The sequence below is a fragment of the Theropithecus gelada genome, chromosome 19 (genome assembly GCF_003255815.1).
Source record: "Theropithecus gelada isolate Dixy chromosome 19, Tgel_1.0, whole genome shotgun sequence".
NCBI lineage: Eukaryota > Metazoa > Chordata > Mammalia > Primates > Cercopithecidae > Theropithecus > Theropithecus gelada.
The window spans coordinates 24,866,909-24,884,624 of record NC_037687.1 but is presented as its reverse complement, the minus strand read 5'-3'; the positions used below and the strand labels follow the sequence as shown (position 1 = coordinate 24,884,624).

The window sequence follows — 17,716 nt, the reverse complement described above, 5'->3', positions numbered from 1 at the left end:
TCATAAATCTGCCTCTTTTTTTTTTTTTTTTTTTTTTGAGATGGAGTCTCCCTCTGTTGCCCAGGCTGGAGTGCAGTGGTACAATCTTGGCTCACTGCAACAACCTCTGTCTCCTGGGCTCAAGTGATCCTCCCAGCTCCCAAGTAGCTGAGACTACAGGTATGCACCATCACACCCAGCTAATTTTTGTATTTTTATTTGTTATTGTTTTTTTGATGGAATTTCACTCTTGTTGCCCAGGCTGGAGTGCAATGACGCGATCTCAACTCACTGCAACCTCTGCGTCCTGGGTTCAAGTGATTCTCCGGCCTCAGCCTCCTGAGTAGCTGGGATTACAGGTGCCCACCGCCATGTCTGGCTAATTTTTGTATTTTTTAGTAGAGTCAGGGTTTTGCCATGTTGGCCAGGCTGGCCTCAAGCTCCTGACCTCATGTCATTTGCCCACCTCAGCCTCCCAAAGTGCTGGGATTACAGGCGTGAGCCACTGTGCCCGGCCAATTTTTGTATTTTTAGTAGAGACAGGGTTTCACTATGTTAGTCAGGCTGGTCTTGAACTCCTGACCTCAAGTGATCTGCCCACCTCCCAAAGTGCTGGGATTACAGGCGTGAGCCCATAAAACTGCCTTTGTTTACCTACAACTGTCTTGGTAAATTCTCTTACCCCACACCACCTGCCCAGATAATTGTTACTCACCTGTGACACCCACCTCCTTACCCTGCATGGAGGATTGAGTCATTGTGTCCTCTCAAAATATATGCTGATGTCCTAACCCTAGTGCCTGTGAATGTAATTTTATTTGGAATCAGGGTCTCTGGTCTGAAGAAAGCTAGAAGGGCTGGGCGCGGTGGCTCACGCCTGTAATCCCAGCACTTTGGGAGGCTGAGGCAAGCAGATCATGAAATCAGGAGATTGAGACTATCCTGGCTAACACAGTGAAGCCCTGTCTCTACTAAGTATACAAAAAATTAGCGGGGCATGGTGGCACATGCCTGTAGTCCCAGCTACTCGGGAGGCTGAGGCAGGAAAATTGCTTAAACCCTGGAGGCGGAGGTTGCAGTGAGCCGAGATCACGCCACTGCACTCCAGCCTGGGCGACAAAGCAAGACTTCTGTCTCAAAAAAAGAAAAAAAGAAAAAGAAAAGAAAAGAAAAAGCTAGAAGGGAAAAAAAAGAAAGGATCAGGGTCTTTGCAGATATGATTAAGTTATGACAAGGGCATACTGGTAGGACAGGCAAAAATCCAACATGGCTGATGCTCTTAGAAGAGACACAGTGGGAAATCAGCCAGAGATTGGACTGATTCAGCCACAAGCCAAGGAGCACCTGGGACCACCAGAAACTGGCAGAGGCAAGGAAGGATCCTCCTCTAGCACCTCGGGAGGGAGCATGGCCTTGCTGCCACCTCGTTTTTAGACTTCGAGCCTCTAGAGCTGTTGGAGAATAAATACCTGTTGCTTTAAGCTGCCCTATTTGGGGCATTTTGTTATAGCAACTTGAGGGGACTAATACACTTAGCATGATTTTTTTTTCTTTCTTTTTTTTTGGGGGGGGGGTGGCGGGGGATAGTCTCACTCTGTTGCCCAGGCTGGAGTGGCACAATCTTGGCTCACTGCAACCTCCATCTCCTGGGTTCAGGTGATTCTCTTGTCTCAGCCTTCCTGGGTTCAGGCGATTCTCCTGCCTCGGCCTCCCAAGTAGCTGGGACTACAGGCACATGCCACCATGCCAGCTAATTTTTGTATTATTATTATTTTTTTTTAGTAGAGACAGGGTTTCACTATGTTGGCCAGGCTGGTCTCGAACTCCTGACCTCAGGTGACCTGCTCGACTTGGCCTCTCAAAGAGCCGGGATTACAGGTGTGAGCCACCGTGCCCAGCCTGATTTTTCTTTATATGGGCATCTGACACTGTACACATTTATAGTGGACCCTCGCTATTTGCAAATATCATATTTGTACATTTATCTGCTTGTCAAAACTTCTTTGTAACCCCCAAGTCAAGAATCTCAGCACACACAGGGCTGCAAAATATCAAGTTGCCCAACACACATTCCCAGCTGAGGTTGAATAAGGCGACACTCTGCCCTCTTTTTTTTGGCTCTTGTACCATAAACACGCATCCTTTTTTTGGTGTATCCAGTCCCACACTTTTCACATTTTTGTGCTTTCTGTTGGTGACTCATTGTTCAAAATGGCCATACGCGTAGAGCTGAAGTGCGGTCTAGTGACCTTAAAGTGCAAGAAGCTGTGATGTGCCTTTGGAGAAAAGATAAAATACATTTGTGACATAAACTTCCTCCAGGTTCCCGTTATAGTGCTGTTGGCATGACTTCGATGTGAACGAATCAACAATATAAATGAAATAAGGTCTATCTTTAGGGCTGGGCATGGTGGCTCACGTCTGTATTCCCAGCACTTTGAGAGGCCAAGGCCAGAGGATCACTCAAGCCTTGGAGTTCCAGACCAGCCTGGGCAACATAGTGAGATCCCATCACTACAAAAAATAAAAAAAATTAGCTAGGCATGGTAGTGCACCTATAATCTTAGCTACTTGGGAGGCTGAGGTGGGAGGATCACTTGAGCCTGGGAGGTCAAGGCTGCAGTGAGCCATGATCGTGCCACTGCACTCCAGCCTGGGTGACAGAGTGAGTCCATCTCAAAAGTACATTAAGAAGTGTTTTTAAACAGCAATACACGTAAACTAAGGTGATGTATTGACCAAAATGTGGTGATCAGAGGCCCTTAGAAACCTAACCCTGTCTGCCTGGGGGAAATGGCTCAGTATTCACTAATTCTCCGAGTGTATGCAGAGATCATAGCACCTTAACAGAAATAAGAATTGGCTGGATCTGGCTTCGCTGTTTACCACCTACCTTCCCCACTAACAAGTCAGCTTACCGGCTTAGCAGGGACTCCTGTCTGCCTTGTTCATGTTGAACCCCCTGAGTCTAGAACGGGGCCTGGTACTCAGCAGGTGCTCCACAAATGCACACGGAAGAAGGCCTCACAACCCCAGATCCAAACACTCCCCCACCCTCAAACACCCAAAAGCAATGGGCCAAGGCGGCGTGAGTACAGTTTTAAAAAAAGGATCGGTTTTTAATTTACAAGAGTTCTAAATGTACAGAATTCTCCTTTAAAAAAATCGTTATACACAATAAATACAGTACAAAAAAATTTATCTTACAGTACTAGTTTTGTCTCCGAGATTTCAAAATCTGGCGCGGGCGGCTGGAGGCAGGAAGAACAGAGGGAAGACTAGCTGGGCAGGGGGTAGGGGGAGAGGAAGACCCTAGTTTCTTGTTTTGCTCAGATTTCAAAGTCGAGGGGTGAGGGCGTTCGAAATCTCTCACTCACTTGCGCACACACACAGACACGGGTCACGGAGCTGGACGTGTGCATGTCACACGGGTGCCTGCGGGCACAGCGCGCTGGGAAGCTGGCTCCCCCAGCCCCTCTCTGGTTTTGACTGACAGCCTGTTGGGGGCGGTGGGGAGAGGCTGAGACTGTCTAGAAGGACCCTGCCAGCTCCTAGCACCCTCCACCATCTGAGAAGCCACACGGACAAGACAGGCACCCGGAGCGTTGGCATCAACCTGGTGGCCCCATCCCTGGCGAACACACGCGCGTGTCCCCCGGACAGAGGAGCAGAGTGTGCCGGGAAGTGGGAAGAAACAGGAACTGACACACCACTTTGCCCCTCCTTTGGCAGGGGAGGCGTTTTACATCACAGCCCCCTCCCCTAAATCCACGCCCACCCCCCAGCAACCCAGCTGAAGCAGGCAGCAGGGAAGGAGGCCTTTGTGACTCAAATAACTTAGGCAAGAAAAACCGTCAGGGGATCCCCGGCTTGAGTCCCCAGGAGGCTGAGGGCGGACACCCGGCTGGCGTCTGCGGGAGGAGGGGACGGGGAAGGGGAGGCGGCCCGGTGTTATCTGGTCAACGTCCTGGCACCGAGGCCGCCGTTGTGACTGGAGGGCGGGTAGGCCTCGGGCCTGTGCAGGGGCGGCGGGGAGGCGGGCGTGCCGGCCGGGGCAGCGTGGGGGTACGGGGGCGCGGGCGTCCGGCCGGGGGCCTGCTGCAGGTTCAGGATACTGTCGATGGCGCTCTGCAGGTGCTCGGTGAGCGTGTCATCCTGCGGGCTGTCGCTGGAGAAGCTGGCCTGGTCCACATCGGGCGACTCTGACTTGCGCCGCTTGGCAGGGGGCAGCGCAGGCGCCTCCCAGTCGGGGTCCCCAGTGCCTTGGGCGGCGCTGGCTGCGGGCTCTGGCGGGGCGCCCTTCAGCATACGCTGGTACAACTCATCCTCCACGGCCGCCAGCTCGCGGATGAGCCCGCTGGTGGCCTCGTCCACTTTGGCGGGCAGTGGCGCCGGGCTGCCTCCCCGTGCCCTGCCTGCGGGCGTCCCCTCTGGCGCGCCAGGGCCCCCAACGTTCTCGCGGTAGGTCTTGCGCAGTGGCAGGCGCGGGCAGTGCGGGGCGGTGCCCAGGGGCTTGCGCTCGGGGGCGGCAGGCGGCGGGTGGTCCACCGTGCCATTCATCTGGCCCGTGGGTGGCGGTGGCGGCGGCGGCGGCCTTGGCGGGGGCTCAGCCACCTTGAGGGCGGCGGGGGGAGGCGGGGGCTGGTGCACGGGGTCCAGGGCCGTGTTGTGCACGACCTTGCTGAGACCGGCTTCCTGCTTGATCTTAAGCTTGAGCCCAATGCGGCTCCGGGCCTCGTACGTCTTGATAGGCGGGCGGTTGCGGGAGGGCATGGGGCCATCCTCGTCGGCGTCCAAGGAGGAGGCAGCAGAGGAGGAGGAGGAGGACAAGGAGGAGGACGCCCGAGCCCAGGTGACCGAAGGGGAGCCGCCTGCCCCGCCGTGCCGGATCACAAGCTTGGTGGGCAGGTGTGGAGGGGGCTGGGCGGAGGCCCCAGGAGCTGAAGACGACGGGGGGCCGTGGCCGGGGAGCCGATGACCCTCAGAAGAGGCCGCAACGGGAAGGCCGAGCGAGCGGGAGGAAGACACGTACTCGTCTGCAGAATCGGGGCAAAGAAAACCCATGGGGTTAGGTTGAGGCCCCCGCGACCGAGCTGGGAGGAGCTGTGTGCAGTAAGCACCTACCCCCTGCCAGGCACCAGACCCCACCCTGGACCCTCCAATCCTCAGGACAGGCTGGGTGAGACCCTCTTCAGCAAGGCCCAAATTCCCCCAACTCCAAACCACTGTGTCTGGCACAGCAGCCACGAGCCACGTCGGGCTCATTCAGACTTCAGTGAATTAAGAGAATATAAAACAAGGCTCACGCCTGTAATCCCAGCATTTGGGAGGCCAATGCAGGGGGATCGCTTGAGCCCAGGAGTTTGAGACCTTCCTGGGCACAGTAGTGAGACCCCTGTCTCTACAAACAAATAAATAAATAAAATATAAAAGTTCTATTGGACAGCGTTGCTCTAATTATATACATAACTTTTTAAAAATGGGGTTAAGAAGTATCTAATTTCAAAATCTGGTCTGAAATGACATGAGGTGTTTTTGTTGTTGTTGTTGTTGTTGTTGTTGTTTTTGAGACAGAGTCTCATTCTGTTGCCCAGGCTGGAGTGCAGTGGCGTGATCTCAACTCACTGCAACCTCCGCCTCCTGGGTTCAAGTGATTCTCCTGCCTCAGCCTCCCAAGTAGCTGGGATTATAGATGCCAGACACCACGCCCAGCTAGTTTTTGTATTTTTAGTAGAGACAGGGTTTCACCACGTTACCCAGGCTGGTCTCGCATTCCTGACCTCAGGTGATTCGCCAGCCTCAGCCTCCCAAAGTGCTGGGATTACAGGTGTGAGCCACCACACCCGGCTACATGAGGTTTTTTGTTTTTTTTTTTTGTTTTTTTTTTTTTGAGACGGAGTCTCGCTCTGCCGCCCAGGCTGTAATGCAGTGGCCAGATCTCAGCTCACTGCAAGCTCCGCCTCCTGGGTTCACGCCATTCTCCTGCCTCAGCCTCCCGAGCAGCTGGGACTACAGGCGCCCGCCACCTCGCCCGGCTAGTTTTCTGTCTTTTTTAGTAGAGACGGAGTTTCACCGTGTCAGCCAGGATGGTCTCGATCTTCTGACCTCGTGATCCACCCGTCTCGGCCTCCCAAAGTGCTGGGATTACAGGCTTGAGCCACCGCGCCCGGCCATGAGGTTATTTATGGTCTTGATTTATCCCAACTACTCTGGATACCCATCGATTTCACTCTAGAAGTGTGTTTGATCACAGAGTGCCTCCCCAAACCCACTGGGGGTAAACTAGAAGACAGCATCTAGGTAGCTCATCGCCTTTCTAAAAGCACGGATTCCAGAACATATCGGGCCGCAATGGTGTCAGATAAAGGACTGTAAACTGATCATCAAAACCCCCACTTTACAAAATGAGAACACGGAGACACAGAGAAGGTAAGTAACTTGCCCAAGGTCACACAGTCAGTAAGTGGCAAAGCCAGGATTTGAACCAAGACTCCAGCATTGAGCCCCTAACCACCGAACTATCCTTCCTCTCCTACCCTAGAGACTTGAGACTCGCTCCCGGCCCCTCCTTCACTATGGCCCCCCCTTTGCACCCATTTAAGTACCAATGACTACTTTTTCAAAATTCAGGTCCAGAGCTCGAGGTGAAATGCCTGGGCCTGGCAGCAGAAAGCAGGGACCATGTTTTTTTAAGGGAAGCTCTGGAGTTGGAATGCAGGTGAGGGCTAAGGGAATATTCTAAAAACGCTGGCAGCTGGGAACTGCCTGTACCGTTTCCTGCAGACAGGAGACTAGAGTGAGGCCAGCGAGCCGCCTAAGGTGCAACACTTAAGGAGGCGCTCACTCTCAGAGTCCACAAAGGACTGGCACCCAAGAGTGGGCGCTACCTTATATACTTTGCAACCTAGGAGCCTGCTCTCCCGTTTTCTGTCCCATGGGGGTGGCAGAATATTCCCCCCATCCTAGGGTGTCGGGGTTCGTGAAAGGGACACACAGGGATGGAGGAAGATGGATGTGGGCTCTCTGGTCTGGGAGGCGGCAGGTCAAGGGAGGCCCAGCCGCAGTAGGAAGGCGGGGCTGGGGCGCCTCCTAGTGGTGGAGTGAGGTAGGGCCATACACCCACTCCCCACCCGGAATCTAACTCTTCCGCCCAGGTGGGGTGGGGGCACCTCTCCCTCCCCTCCCCTCTCACTACCCTCTCTCACCTGGCTTCTCCTTGGCCAGCTGTTTATCCAAGGCAAGGGTGGTCTTCTCCTCCTGAATGAACATTCGGTCGATCATTACCATCTCCGCTGAGGGGCTCACCCTCTGGGGTAGGGGGGAAGAGAAGACGTGCGAGTGAACCAGCAAGAAGGGGGAAGGGGCGCGAGCGATGGGGACTATGCGCACAGGGTCCAAACTGTCCTCCTTGTGATCGGAGCTCACGCCTCCCTCCCAACCTCCCTCCCGGGGCTAGAAGGGGTGGAAGGCTCCACCTTGCCCAGAGCGGGCGAGGGAAAGGGGCAGCGTCCCAGCGGGGAAGAGCCCAGAAACGAGGAAGGCAACTCTGACCCTACCCGGGACTCCTCTAGGAGCAGGAGCCGGTATTTATTGAGCATGGCCTGGGTGCGTTTCAACAGCTGCGTGGAGACCGTCTCAAACTCCTCATCCACTGCAAGGAAGGGAAGAGAGGCAAGGGCGGAGATGTTGGGGGCGGCCGCAGCCGCGCAGGAAGGACGGCGGGGCGGGGCAGCACAGCGCACCGTGCACCTACAACTCTACGCTGGCGGCGCCCCGCCCCACCGGCTGGGGTCCCCCGGGACATACAAGGCTGTGTCCTGGGGAGGCCTCACCTTTGTGGTAGTCATTGGGGGAGGGGAGGGCGCCCTGGTAGACATGGTAGGGCAGAAGGCGATGCAGGGCGTCCTCGAAGGAGGGGAAGGCCGTCTTGTAGTCGGGGTGCAGGACGGAGCCCTGGTGTTTGTGCAAATGCTCCAGGAAACTGCGGGTGGAGAGGGGAGAGACCACACACGGCGGAGGGTCGGGGTAGGGGGGCAGGTGAGGGCCAGGGGAAGTCCCTGAACCCTCAGCCCCAGACCGCAACTGAACACAACAGAGGGAAGGGGAATACTTGGGCAGCAGTGTTCGCAAGTGCTGAACGTGCTTGTTGCGTCTCACTGAGTCCCTGGGGCCGACCAAAGCAGTACTATCGCTATTCCCATTTTACAGAAGGGGAAGATGAGGTGGAGAAAGTGAAGTGAAGTCACTCCTTCCCAAAGCACATAAAGGAGGAAGAGCAGAGCGGGAGAGGCCAGAGCCTGGAAGCTGCTATTCTGCCTCCTGCCACCTGGGGCCAGTGTGGCTCCACCCTGGTTCTTCCTAAGTGCAGCCTTCGGGGAGGGAAGGAGGGAGACTGGATCCTGTCTTCTCACGGGCCGCTTTTGTAGCCCATGTTACAGCGGGTTATGTCTATTGGCTGTGTGACTGTCTCTCCCACCAGGCAGGCCCAACTCCACCCTTGGCTAAAAACCAGCAGCCTCTCTGTACTCTGGGGGCAGGGACTTTGTCACTTACTCCTGTGTTCCCAACATGGGGCTCAGGCCTGGGCACTGAGTGGGGACTTAATCTACACTCCTAGGCCAGGCAGAGGCTCATGCCTTCAATCCCAGCGTTTTGCCGGGCCAAGGCAGAAGGACTGAGCCCAGGAGTTCAAGACCAGCCTGGGTTGGCCGGGCGCGGTGGCTCAAGCCTGTAATCCCAGCACTTTGGGAGGCCGAGGCGGGTGGATCACGAGGTCAGGAGATCGAGACCATCCTGGCTAACACGGTGAAACCCCGTCTCTACTAAAAAAATACAAAAAATTAGCCGGGCGTGGTGGCGGGCGCCTGTAGTCCCAGCTACTCGGAGGCTGAGGCGGGAGAATGGCGTGAACCCGGGAGGCGGAGCTTGCAGTGAGCCGAGATCGCGCCACTGCACTCCAGCCTGGGCGACACAGCGAGACTCCGTCTCAAAAAAAAAAAAAAAAAAAAAGACCAGCCTGGGCAACACAGCAAGACCCTGTCTCTACAAAAATTATTTAAAAATTAGCCAAGTGTGGTGGCACATGCCTGTGGTCCCAGCTACTCAGGAGACTAAGATGGGAGGATCGCTTGAGCCCAGGAGTTTCAGACCAACCTAGGCCGGGCATGATGGCTCACACCTGTACTCCCAGCACTTTGGGAGGCCGAGATGGGCAGATCACTTGAGGTCAGAAGTTCAAGACCAGCCTGGCCAACATAATGAAAACCCATCTCTACTAAAAATACAAAAAATAGGCACCTGTAATCCCAGCTACTCAGGAGACTGAGGCAGGAGAATCACTTGAACCCAGGAGGCAGAGGTTGCAGTGAGCCGAGATTGCACCACCGTACTCCAGCCTGGGTGATAGAATGAGACTTGGTCTCCAAAAACAAAACAAAACAAAAACAAAACCAACCAGACTGGGCAACATAGTAAGACCTTGTCTCCACAATATATGTAAAAATATATATATGTTTTTTGGTGGGAGGACGGAGTCTCGCTGTCACCCAGGCTGGAGTGCAATGGCGCGATCTCAGCTCACTGCAACCTCCACCCCCCAACCTTACATGTTTTTAAAAAGCACTCATGGTGGGCTGGGCATGGTGGCTCATGCCTGTAATCCCAGCACCTTGGGAGACCGAGGCAGGCAGATCACTTGAGGCCAGGAGTTCAAGACCAGCCTGGCCAACATGGTGAAACCCCGTCTCTACTAAAAATACAAAAATTAGCTGGGCATGGTGGTGGGTGCCTGTGGTCACAGCTACTTGGGAGGCTGGGGCAGGAGAATCACATGAACCCGGGAAGCGGAGGTTGCAGTGAGCCAACATTGCTATTGCACTCTAGCCTAGGTGACAGAGTGAGACTCTGGCTCAAAGAAACCCCCCTAAAACAAAACAAAAAACCCTGGTGGTGGAAGGAAGGCAGGAGAGAGGGCAGACAGGCATCCAGCATTTACCCATCCATCCACCCAGACTCCCATCCATCCATCTCCAAACACCCCCCATCACCCTCCCAACAGCCATGTCCACCCACTCACTTCCCCCACCCAGTAGGGCTCAGCACTGACGTTGCCCCGCTGTGTGGGAGATGCAGAGGGCACAGCAACAACCAGGACGGACCAAACTGCTGCCCTCTTGAGCCCCAGCCTGGCGGAGTCACAGCCCACCCTCCCTCCACCACCCTCTGGTCACCCCCATTACCACCCCATTTTCCAGAAAGGGAAACTGAGGGTCTATGAGGGAACTACATTGCTAGCAAGAGGTGGAGCTGGGCTCGGCAACTGGGTCCCCAACCCCACTTCTGGAGGGTGGCCCCATGCTCCCCAGGTCTCTGGAAAGTACCGGGCAGGTGTGTAGGGGTGGGGTGTGGACTCACCAGGCTTCCTTGCTGGGCTGAAGCGTTGGGGGCTTCTTCAGGCCACTCAGCTTGCTCTCGTACTGGGAGAAGAAAGGTGAGTGAGAGGCCTTTGCCTCCAGAAGCCCTCCCTCCCCTGACCTGCTTCCCCTTCACGCCCTGACCCGCTTCCCCTGCAGCCTGGGATAAAGACGGGGCAGGGGACCGCTGTCTCACCCGGGTGGGGGCCTGGCCCCAGCCGCAGGATCCCCTGCCCATCACAATAAACTCCAGGGGGAGACCTGGGCTGGGTTGGAGAGCGGACGGAGAGGGTGAAAGGCAGGCTGGAGCCCTGGGCGTCCTCCACCTGGGTCCCCTCCGTCCCCTCGCCCAGGGCCGCCTGTGTGTGACCTCCCTCCTCTGCTGGATGCCTGCTTCCCACGTCACCGCCCAGCACCCGGCGCCCCTGCCTCGCACAGCCTCTCTCCCTATGCGGCTCCAGTCGTTTCTCCCCCCCCACCTCCCTTCCTTGCTTCCCCTCTTGTCCTCAGCGTCTGGCCTTTGTTCTGGCATCTCCGTCTCTGAGCCTCTCCCGGCCTCTTGGGTCCTGGTCCTCCCATCTGCTCCTCTCCTTGTCTTCCATCTCCCTGACGTCTTACAGGTGGCCTCGGCCTCAGCTGTCCCCGCCCTCTCACCCTTCCATTCTTGGTCCCTGATCCGCTCTGTCTCAGGTCTGTCTCGTCTCAACTCGCCTTTCCTATCCTGAGTCTTAGCCCTGTCCTCCCCATCCTGTGTCCATGTCACTTGCTCTTGCCCCAGTGACAGTCCCTCACGCTGTTGCCAGTCGTCTTGGTGCCGTCTCTGTCCCACCATTTCCGTGTTTCTCCTCATCTCTGGCTGCCTGTCTGGGTGTCATTCTGCCCTTCCTGTCCCTGCACGGCTGTTCGTGGTGTCTCAGCTGCCTGATGGTCCCAGCTTCATCCTGTCCCCGTCTTCCCGTGTCTCCCTGCCCCTGCCAGCCCCGGTTCCCAGTTCCCAAAGACTCCTGGTCCTGTCCTGACCCCTGCTCTGACGGCCCCTTACCTGCAGCCCAGAGGTCTTCCCTGGCCCAGAGGAAGCGGCCTTGGCCACATTCAGGGTCGGGAGGTTGCTGGCAAAAGCCTTGTTCTCGGCCGGAAGCAGAGGAGGGAGGCCTGGGGGTGGGCGGGGTGGGGAGACAGGGCCTGCGGTCACTGCGTGAAGGCCCCTTCCTCAAATGGTAGCCCCACCCTGTACCCCACCCCTCTCCTCCTGGCCCTCTGGCCCTTCAAATCTGGGGCCAGCCCTGCCACCTCCAGCCTTCCTAGGTCCCTTGAGTTCTGGCTGATGCCCTGTGCTGAGTCCCACAGCCCTGCCCCAGACCCTCCTCCCTGCTCTCAGCCCTGCTCGCCCATCTTCAGGCCCCGTCTCCCTGGGCATGTGGGCAACCTCCCCCCTACCTGTGGTGGCCATGGGCGCCGGGGCGGGGGCGTGGCTGGGGGCGGTGGGGGTCCCGGATGGGGCCTGCCCACTGACCAGCACAGAAGCAGTGGGGCTGGTGAGGGGCCCCAGGCTGGTGGCGGTCTGCGGGGCGGCAGGGCCCCCCCGCAGTCTTGTTCTGTAGAATGATTCCGGACGGCACCTGAGGAGGGGACAGGTGGATGAGGGGTGGGGAACACAGGCTAGGAGTGGGGGTGTCCAGACGCAGCAGGGCTGGGGAGGAACACAGATCCGTAAGGCGGAGGGGCTCCCATCAGACTGAGGGGATGGGATGGGATGGGGCTGATGGGGCGGGCGATCCCTGCCTCCCGTTACCTGGTGAAATCTCTCGAGAAGAGCCTTCGGCTGGGGCAGCGCTGGGAAGGGGGTGGTCACCATCTGGAAGGTCCGAGGAGGCGGTAGGGGGGGTGCTGCCGGCTCGGGGACCAGGTGGAGGGGTGGAGGGGGCGTGGGGGACTTGTGGGGCCCCTGGCCAGGTGGGAACTGGAGCTGGAAGTCGGATGGCGTAGGGGCTGGCAACCTGGAGGACGTCTCGGAGGAGGAGGCCACAGCGGAGGAGGTGGAGGATGGAGGGAGGTGGGGGGCTGGGGGCAGCGGTCCCTCAGGCGGCTGGGATGGGGGGCGGAGAGGCGGCTGGGGCGGGCCTGGGGCAGTAGGGGCCGGGTTGCTGGCAGGTGGGGGAACGCCCAGCTGGTTTTGGATGACAAAGATGCCAGGCAGAGTTGGGGGGGCCTGGGGTGGGGGACAAGGGTGCAGGGCTGGCTCTGAGGGAGGGCGGGACACACTCTGGGGCCGGGAGGGTGGGCGGGAAGGGGGCCGGGCGGGGTGTGGGGAGGGCAGGTGGGGGCTGTCCCCCAGAGGGGCCTGGTGAGGTAGTGACGGGGACGAAGAGGGGCCTGGGCCCTTCAGCGGAGCCGCTGCCGGGATCTGGGCAGGGGGGGGAGGGAGGGGGGGGGGGCGGGGGTCAGAACCAACCGTAGCTCCCATTGCCCCAAGACACTGGGGTCCCCAGCCATCCCCGCCAGAAGCCCCCTTCCTAGCCCCCCCCCATCCTAAGAGGGGAGCCCGCCACAGCTGCCCGTCCCTCCCTCGTCTCTCATTCCCCATGGCGCCCCCTCCACCTGCCCCTGACCTCTGTCCCCCACCCCAGCTCCTCCACATTTCTCTGGCTTCCAATTTCAACCCCCCTTCTGCCCCATTCCCCCATCCCCTCGCAGTTCCCCGGACAAAGGCGAGCCCTGCAGGGTTGGGGTGGCAGCAGCGGAGGAAGCAGAGGCAGTGGTGGCGGCGGCAGCAGGGGCACCACATCTGCTGCCCAGCAGGAGGCGGGAGGGCCGGGCGGCGAGCACAGCAGCGGGGAAGGAGGGCGGGCAGGGCAGCGTCCCAGCCGCCAGCCCCCACCAGCCCATCCAGCCAAGTCAAGGCAAAGAGACGCCAGCATGATGCTGTGTACCGTGGCTAGGGGCTGATGACCATGGCACGGGGGCTGCCGAGGATACAGATGGCCACACAGGGACAGGCCTGGGTTCACAGCCACATGTGGACCTCTGGATGCGGGCATGGGAAGGCCCAGACCCCCTTCTAAGTGTCCTGGGCACCTGCCTCTGTGTGCCTGTGTGGCCATGGCTGCAGGCCTACCTGGGCGCCACGTGAGCTTGCAGGTGCAAGCGTGCGTGAGTGTGCACAACATACCAGACTGTGATGAAGCCTGTGTCTGCAAGCACACGTGATCTGGTGCTAGTTCTGTCACGCGCACACAGCCACCTCGCCTAAAGCATGTCTCAGACAGAGCGCCTTGCCCCTATGGACCCTCCTCCCAAAGAATCCCAGAGCAGCCACTGTGTAATCAGTGGGCACCAGCTGTGTACCCAATGCTGGGCTGGCACCGTGACGCTTGCTGTCACAGAATCTGCATCCTAGTAACAGCTCATGCTGATCTAACACGAATGGCCGGCCTCCTGCATCCATTTGTGCAATCTTGCAATCTCTCCCTAGCCCTGAGAGCAGTGGTAACACTGGACCCATTTCACAGATAAGAAACTGAGGCCAAGGCGCCAAAACTGGTCCAGACTCTCCAGGCTGGGGAAGGTGGAACTGAGGCCTTTACACTGCTCAGTGACTTCTGAGCCGTTTCTCAAAGCTGACTGAGTTCAGGTTTAGATGGCTCAGGAGTTCTGCCCGAGGACAGCCAGTGCCACCACACTCTAGAGCCGGGCCTCTCGGCATGACATCAGATTCACCACCAGATTTGGCCTCTAAGTCCTAGAGCCCTTCCAGCATCCCTTCCAAGCTGGGCCCTGAGTAACTTCTGACAGTTAAAGAACCAAACCAAACCAATCAATCAATCAGTCATCAATCTAGACACCTGAAAGCTTTGCCACTTCTAAGAAGAGATAAGAGGCGCAGTCCTTGGCGCTGTGTACGGCTGGTGGGGCTGCCCCCTGGAAGGCAGCTTGGTCTGGGGACTTTGAAAGGGTCACGACTGTGACCTGGAAATTCCCCCTCCAGAAATCTGTGATAAAGAATATTCGACTGGGCACGGTGGCTCATGCCTGTAATCCCAGCCCTTTGGGAGGCTGAAGCAGGCAGATAACCTAAGGTCAGGAGTTCGAGACAAGCCTGGTCAATATGATGAAACCCCGTCTCTACTAAAAATACAAAAAAAAATTAGCCGCCATAGTGGCATGCACCTGTAATCCCAGTTACTTGGGAGGCTGAGGCTGGAGAATCGCTTGAACCCAGGAGGCGGAGGTTGCAGTGAACCAAGATCGCACCACTGCACTCGAGCCTGGGCAACAAGAGTGAAACTCTGTCTCAAAAACAAACGACAAAAAAGAATATTCAAGTACTTGCTCATGGGGATACCCACTGTGGGAGTATTTACAATAGAGGAGAAGGAGAAATGACTCAAATGGCCAATGGCAGGTACATCGCTGAGTCGGAGAAAAAAGAACTTGCCCACTCAACAGGTTCCAAGGGCTCAGGGAGGTGGCCCACATGCAGCGGCACTCTGATGCTACATGAAATAGGAGAATAATACAACATTACAGGATCGCTGGGCGCCTGGTGAAGTTGGATTATGGACAGTGGATTTGACAACAGTATCATGTCAATGCTGTCTGCTTTATTTCTTTGCAGTATGATGGTTAAGAAAGAGAATGTCGTTGTTCTCAAAGGTTGAAATATTATACTAAAATATTAAGGGGTAGGCTGGCCGTGGTGGCTCACGCCTGTAATCCCAGCACTTTGGGAGGCCAAGGCAGGTGGATCACTTGAGCCCAGTAGTTCAAGACCAGCCTGGTCAACATGGTGAAACCCCATCTATACTAAAAACACAAAAATTAGCAGGGCATGGTGGTGTGCGCCTGTACTCCCAGCTACTCAGGAGGCTGAGGCAAGAGAATCACTTGAACCCGGGAGGTAGAGGCTACAGTGAGCCGAGACTGCACCACTGCACTCCAGACTGGGCAACAGAGTGGGACTCAGGCTCAAAAATAAATACATATATACATACATACATAAAATAAAATATTAAGGGGTGAAGGGATATAATGGTTGCAACTTACTCTCAACTGATTCAGAAAAAAATGTACACAGAATGAGAATGCTAAGGTCAAGGCAAATGCAGCAAAAGGCTGACAATGGGTAGATGTGGGAGGCAGCCACCACCAATCCCCACCTCCTTGTGTTCAGTCCCCTCCCACTGCTGGTCTTTGTGGCCAATAGAATTTGGCAGAAGTGATTATATGACACTTCCAAGATTAGTTATAAAAAGCCTGCGGCTCCCATCCTGAGCATTCTCAGTCTGTTTCTATTGGGTCACTCACTTTGCAGGAAGCCAACCGCTGTGTGTCATGTGCTGCCCCTTGGAGAGGCCCACTGAGGGAACAATTGAGGCCTCCTGCTAATAGCCACACAAGTGAGCGTGGAAGCAGGTTCTCCAGATCAGTGGGACCTTCAGATGACTACCGCCCAACTGACATCATGACTACAACCTCATGGGAATTACAGAGCTAGAACCTCCTAGCTAAGCTGCTTTCAGATTCCTGATGCTTAGAAACTGTGTGAGACATGTGAATGCTTGCTGTTTGAAGCTGGTAAGTTTTGAGGGTAATTTACTGTATAGCAATAGATAACTAACACATCTAGTTGAGGAGTAAAGAACTACTATGAGCTCTCTGTACTAGTCCTGAAACTTTTTATGTGTTTGAAGTCATTTAAACATAAAAAGCTGAAAGATACCAAAAACTTAAAAAGTTTTAATTTCATTCTCATCAAAAGTGCACATGCACACAACCCACAAATTAAGTCACATGCCAAATGACTTACTGGGGAAAATACTTGTAACTCCTAGCACAAAGTTCATCTCTCTCATATATAAAAAGCCTCTAGAAATCACTAAGAATTACAACTGGTGAGAAAAAGGGGCAAAGGATATGATCAGACAGTGCACAGAAAAGGAAAGACAAAAGGCTTGAGTATTTCCAGTATTATCACTTGTAATAAGAAAAATGCACAGCAAAACACACCCCAGGGCACTATTTTTTGCCCTAGGGTACCATTTATCACCCATCGCATTAGAATAAAGCCTATGTCTAGTAAAGACGCTTGCATATACTACCCTTGGGGGTCTAAACTGGCACAATTTGCTACAACTCCAGAGGAATGCAATTCAGCAGTAGCTATCCATGTTATAAATGCACATTTGCTTTGGTCCAGCAAACAGGCTTCGAGGAAGTAAACAGACCTGCACAAATGGGAAATAACAGGTGAACAAGTAGGCCAGGCATGGTGACTCACGCCTGTAATCCCAACGCTTTGGGAGGCTGAGGCGGGCAGATCACCTGAGGTCAGGAGTTCGAGACCAACCTGGCCAACATGGTGAAACCCCGTCTCTACTAAAAATACAAAAATTAGCTGAGCATGGTGGCATGCGCCTGTAGTCCCAGCTACTAGGGAGGCTGAGGCAGGAGAATTGCTTGAACCTGGGAGGCGGAGGTTGCAGCGAGCCAATATCATGCCATTGCACTCCAGCCTGGGCAAAAAGAGCGAAACTGTCTCAAAAACAAAAGCAAAAACAAAACAAGTGAACAAGTTGTTTCCCGCAGCTTCCTGTAGAATGCCAAAATCTGGATGTGGCCTAATATGCATCAATATGGCATTTCCTGGGGAAATAAACTGTACAAAGGCATACTTCAAGACTCTAACAGAAAACAAGCAAACTCTCTGTTGCTGTCACAGTAAGTACATAATGAGCTCCCCTTTGGGTACAAATGGGAAAGAAACATAAACCATATTTGCACTAGGTTGTATACACACAAAGAACTGGAAAGGGATACAAAAATTAGGCCAGGTGGCCAGGTGTGGTGGCTCACGCCTATAATCCCAGTACTTTGGGAGGTCAGGTGGACGGATCACCTCAGGTCAGGAGTTCAAGACCAGCCTGGCCAACGCGGCGAAACCCTGTCTCTACTAAAAATACAGAAATTAGCTGGGCGGGGTGGTGGGTGCCTGTAATCCCAGATACTCCAGAGGCTGAGGCAGGGAGAACTGCTTGAACTCAGGAGGTGGGGGTTGCAGTGAGCTGAGATCCTGCCACTGTACTCCACCCAGGGCAACAGAGTAAGACTCCATCTCAAAAAAAATTAGGCCAGGCTCAGTGGCTCATGCCTCTAAACCCAGCACTTTGGGAAGCTAAGGCAGGAGGACTGCTTGAGCCCAGGAGTTCAAGACCAGCCTGGGCAACAGAGCAAGACTTTGTCTCTAAAAAAAAAGAAAAAAAGAAAAAAATTTTGATGATTGTACCATGTGAATAAAATGCCTTATTTAAAAAATGTTTTAAATAAAA

The 17,716-nt window shown here is 55.3% G+C and overlaps 1 protein-coding gene across 1 annotated transcript in view; it reads right to left on the bottom strand.

The window, feature by feature from the left end:
- Nucleotides 1-3,072: 3,072 nt before the first annotated feature.
- Nucleotides 3,073-17,716, bottom strand: part of BICRA (BRD4 interacting chromatin remodeling complex associated protein) — a 97,559-nt gene continuing 82,915 nt past the window's right edge. The window contains 9 exon segments of the mRNA XM_025368029.1: nucleotides 3,073-5,015; nucleotides 7,185-7,287; nucleotides 7,536-7,630; nucleotides 7,812-7,960; nucleotides 10,393-10,454; nucleotides 11,434-11,543; nucleotides 11,829-11,973; nucleotides 11,975-12,010; nucleotides 12,184-12,795. Coding sequence (XP_025223814.1) covers nucleotides 3,931-5,015; nucleotides 7,185-7,287; nucleotides 7,536-7,630; nucleotides 7,812-7,960; nucleotides 10,393-10,454; nucleotides 11,434-11,543; nucleotides 11,829-11,973; nucleotides 11,975-12,010; nucleotides 12,184-12,795 — 2,397 coding nt within the window. The 3' untranslated portion in view covers nucleotides 3,073-3,930.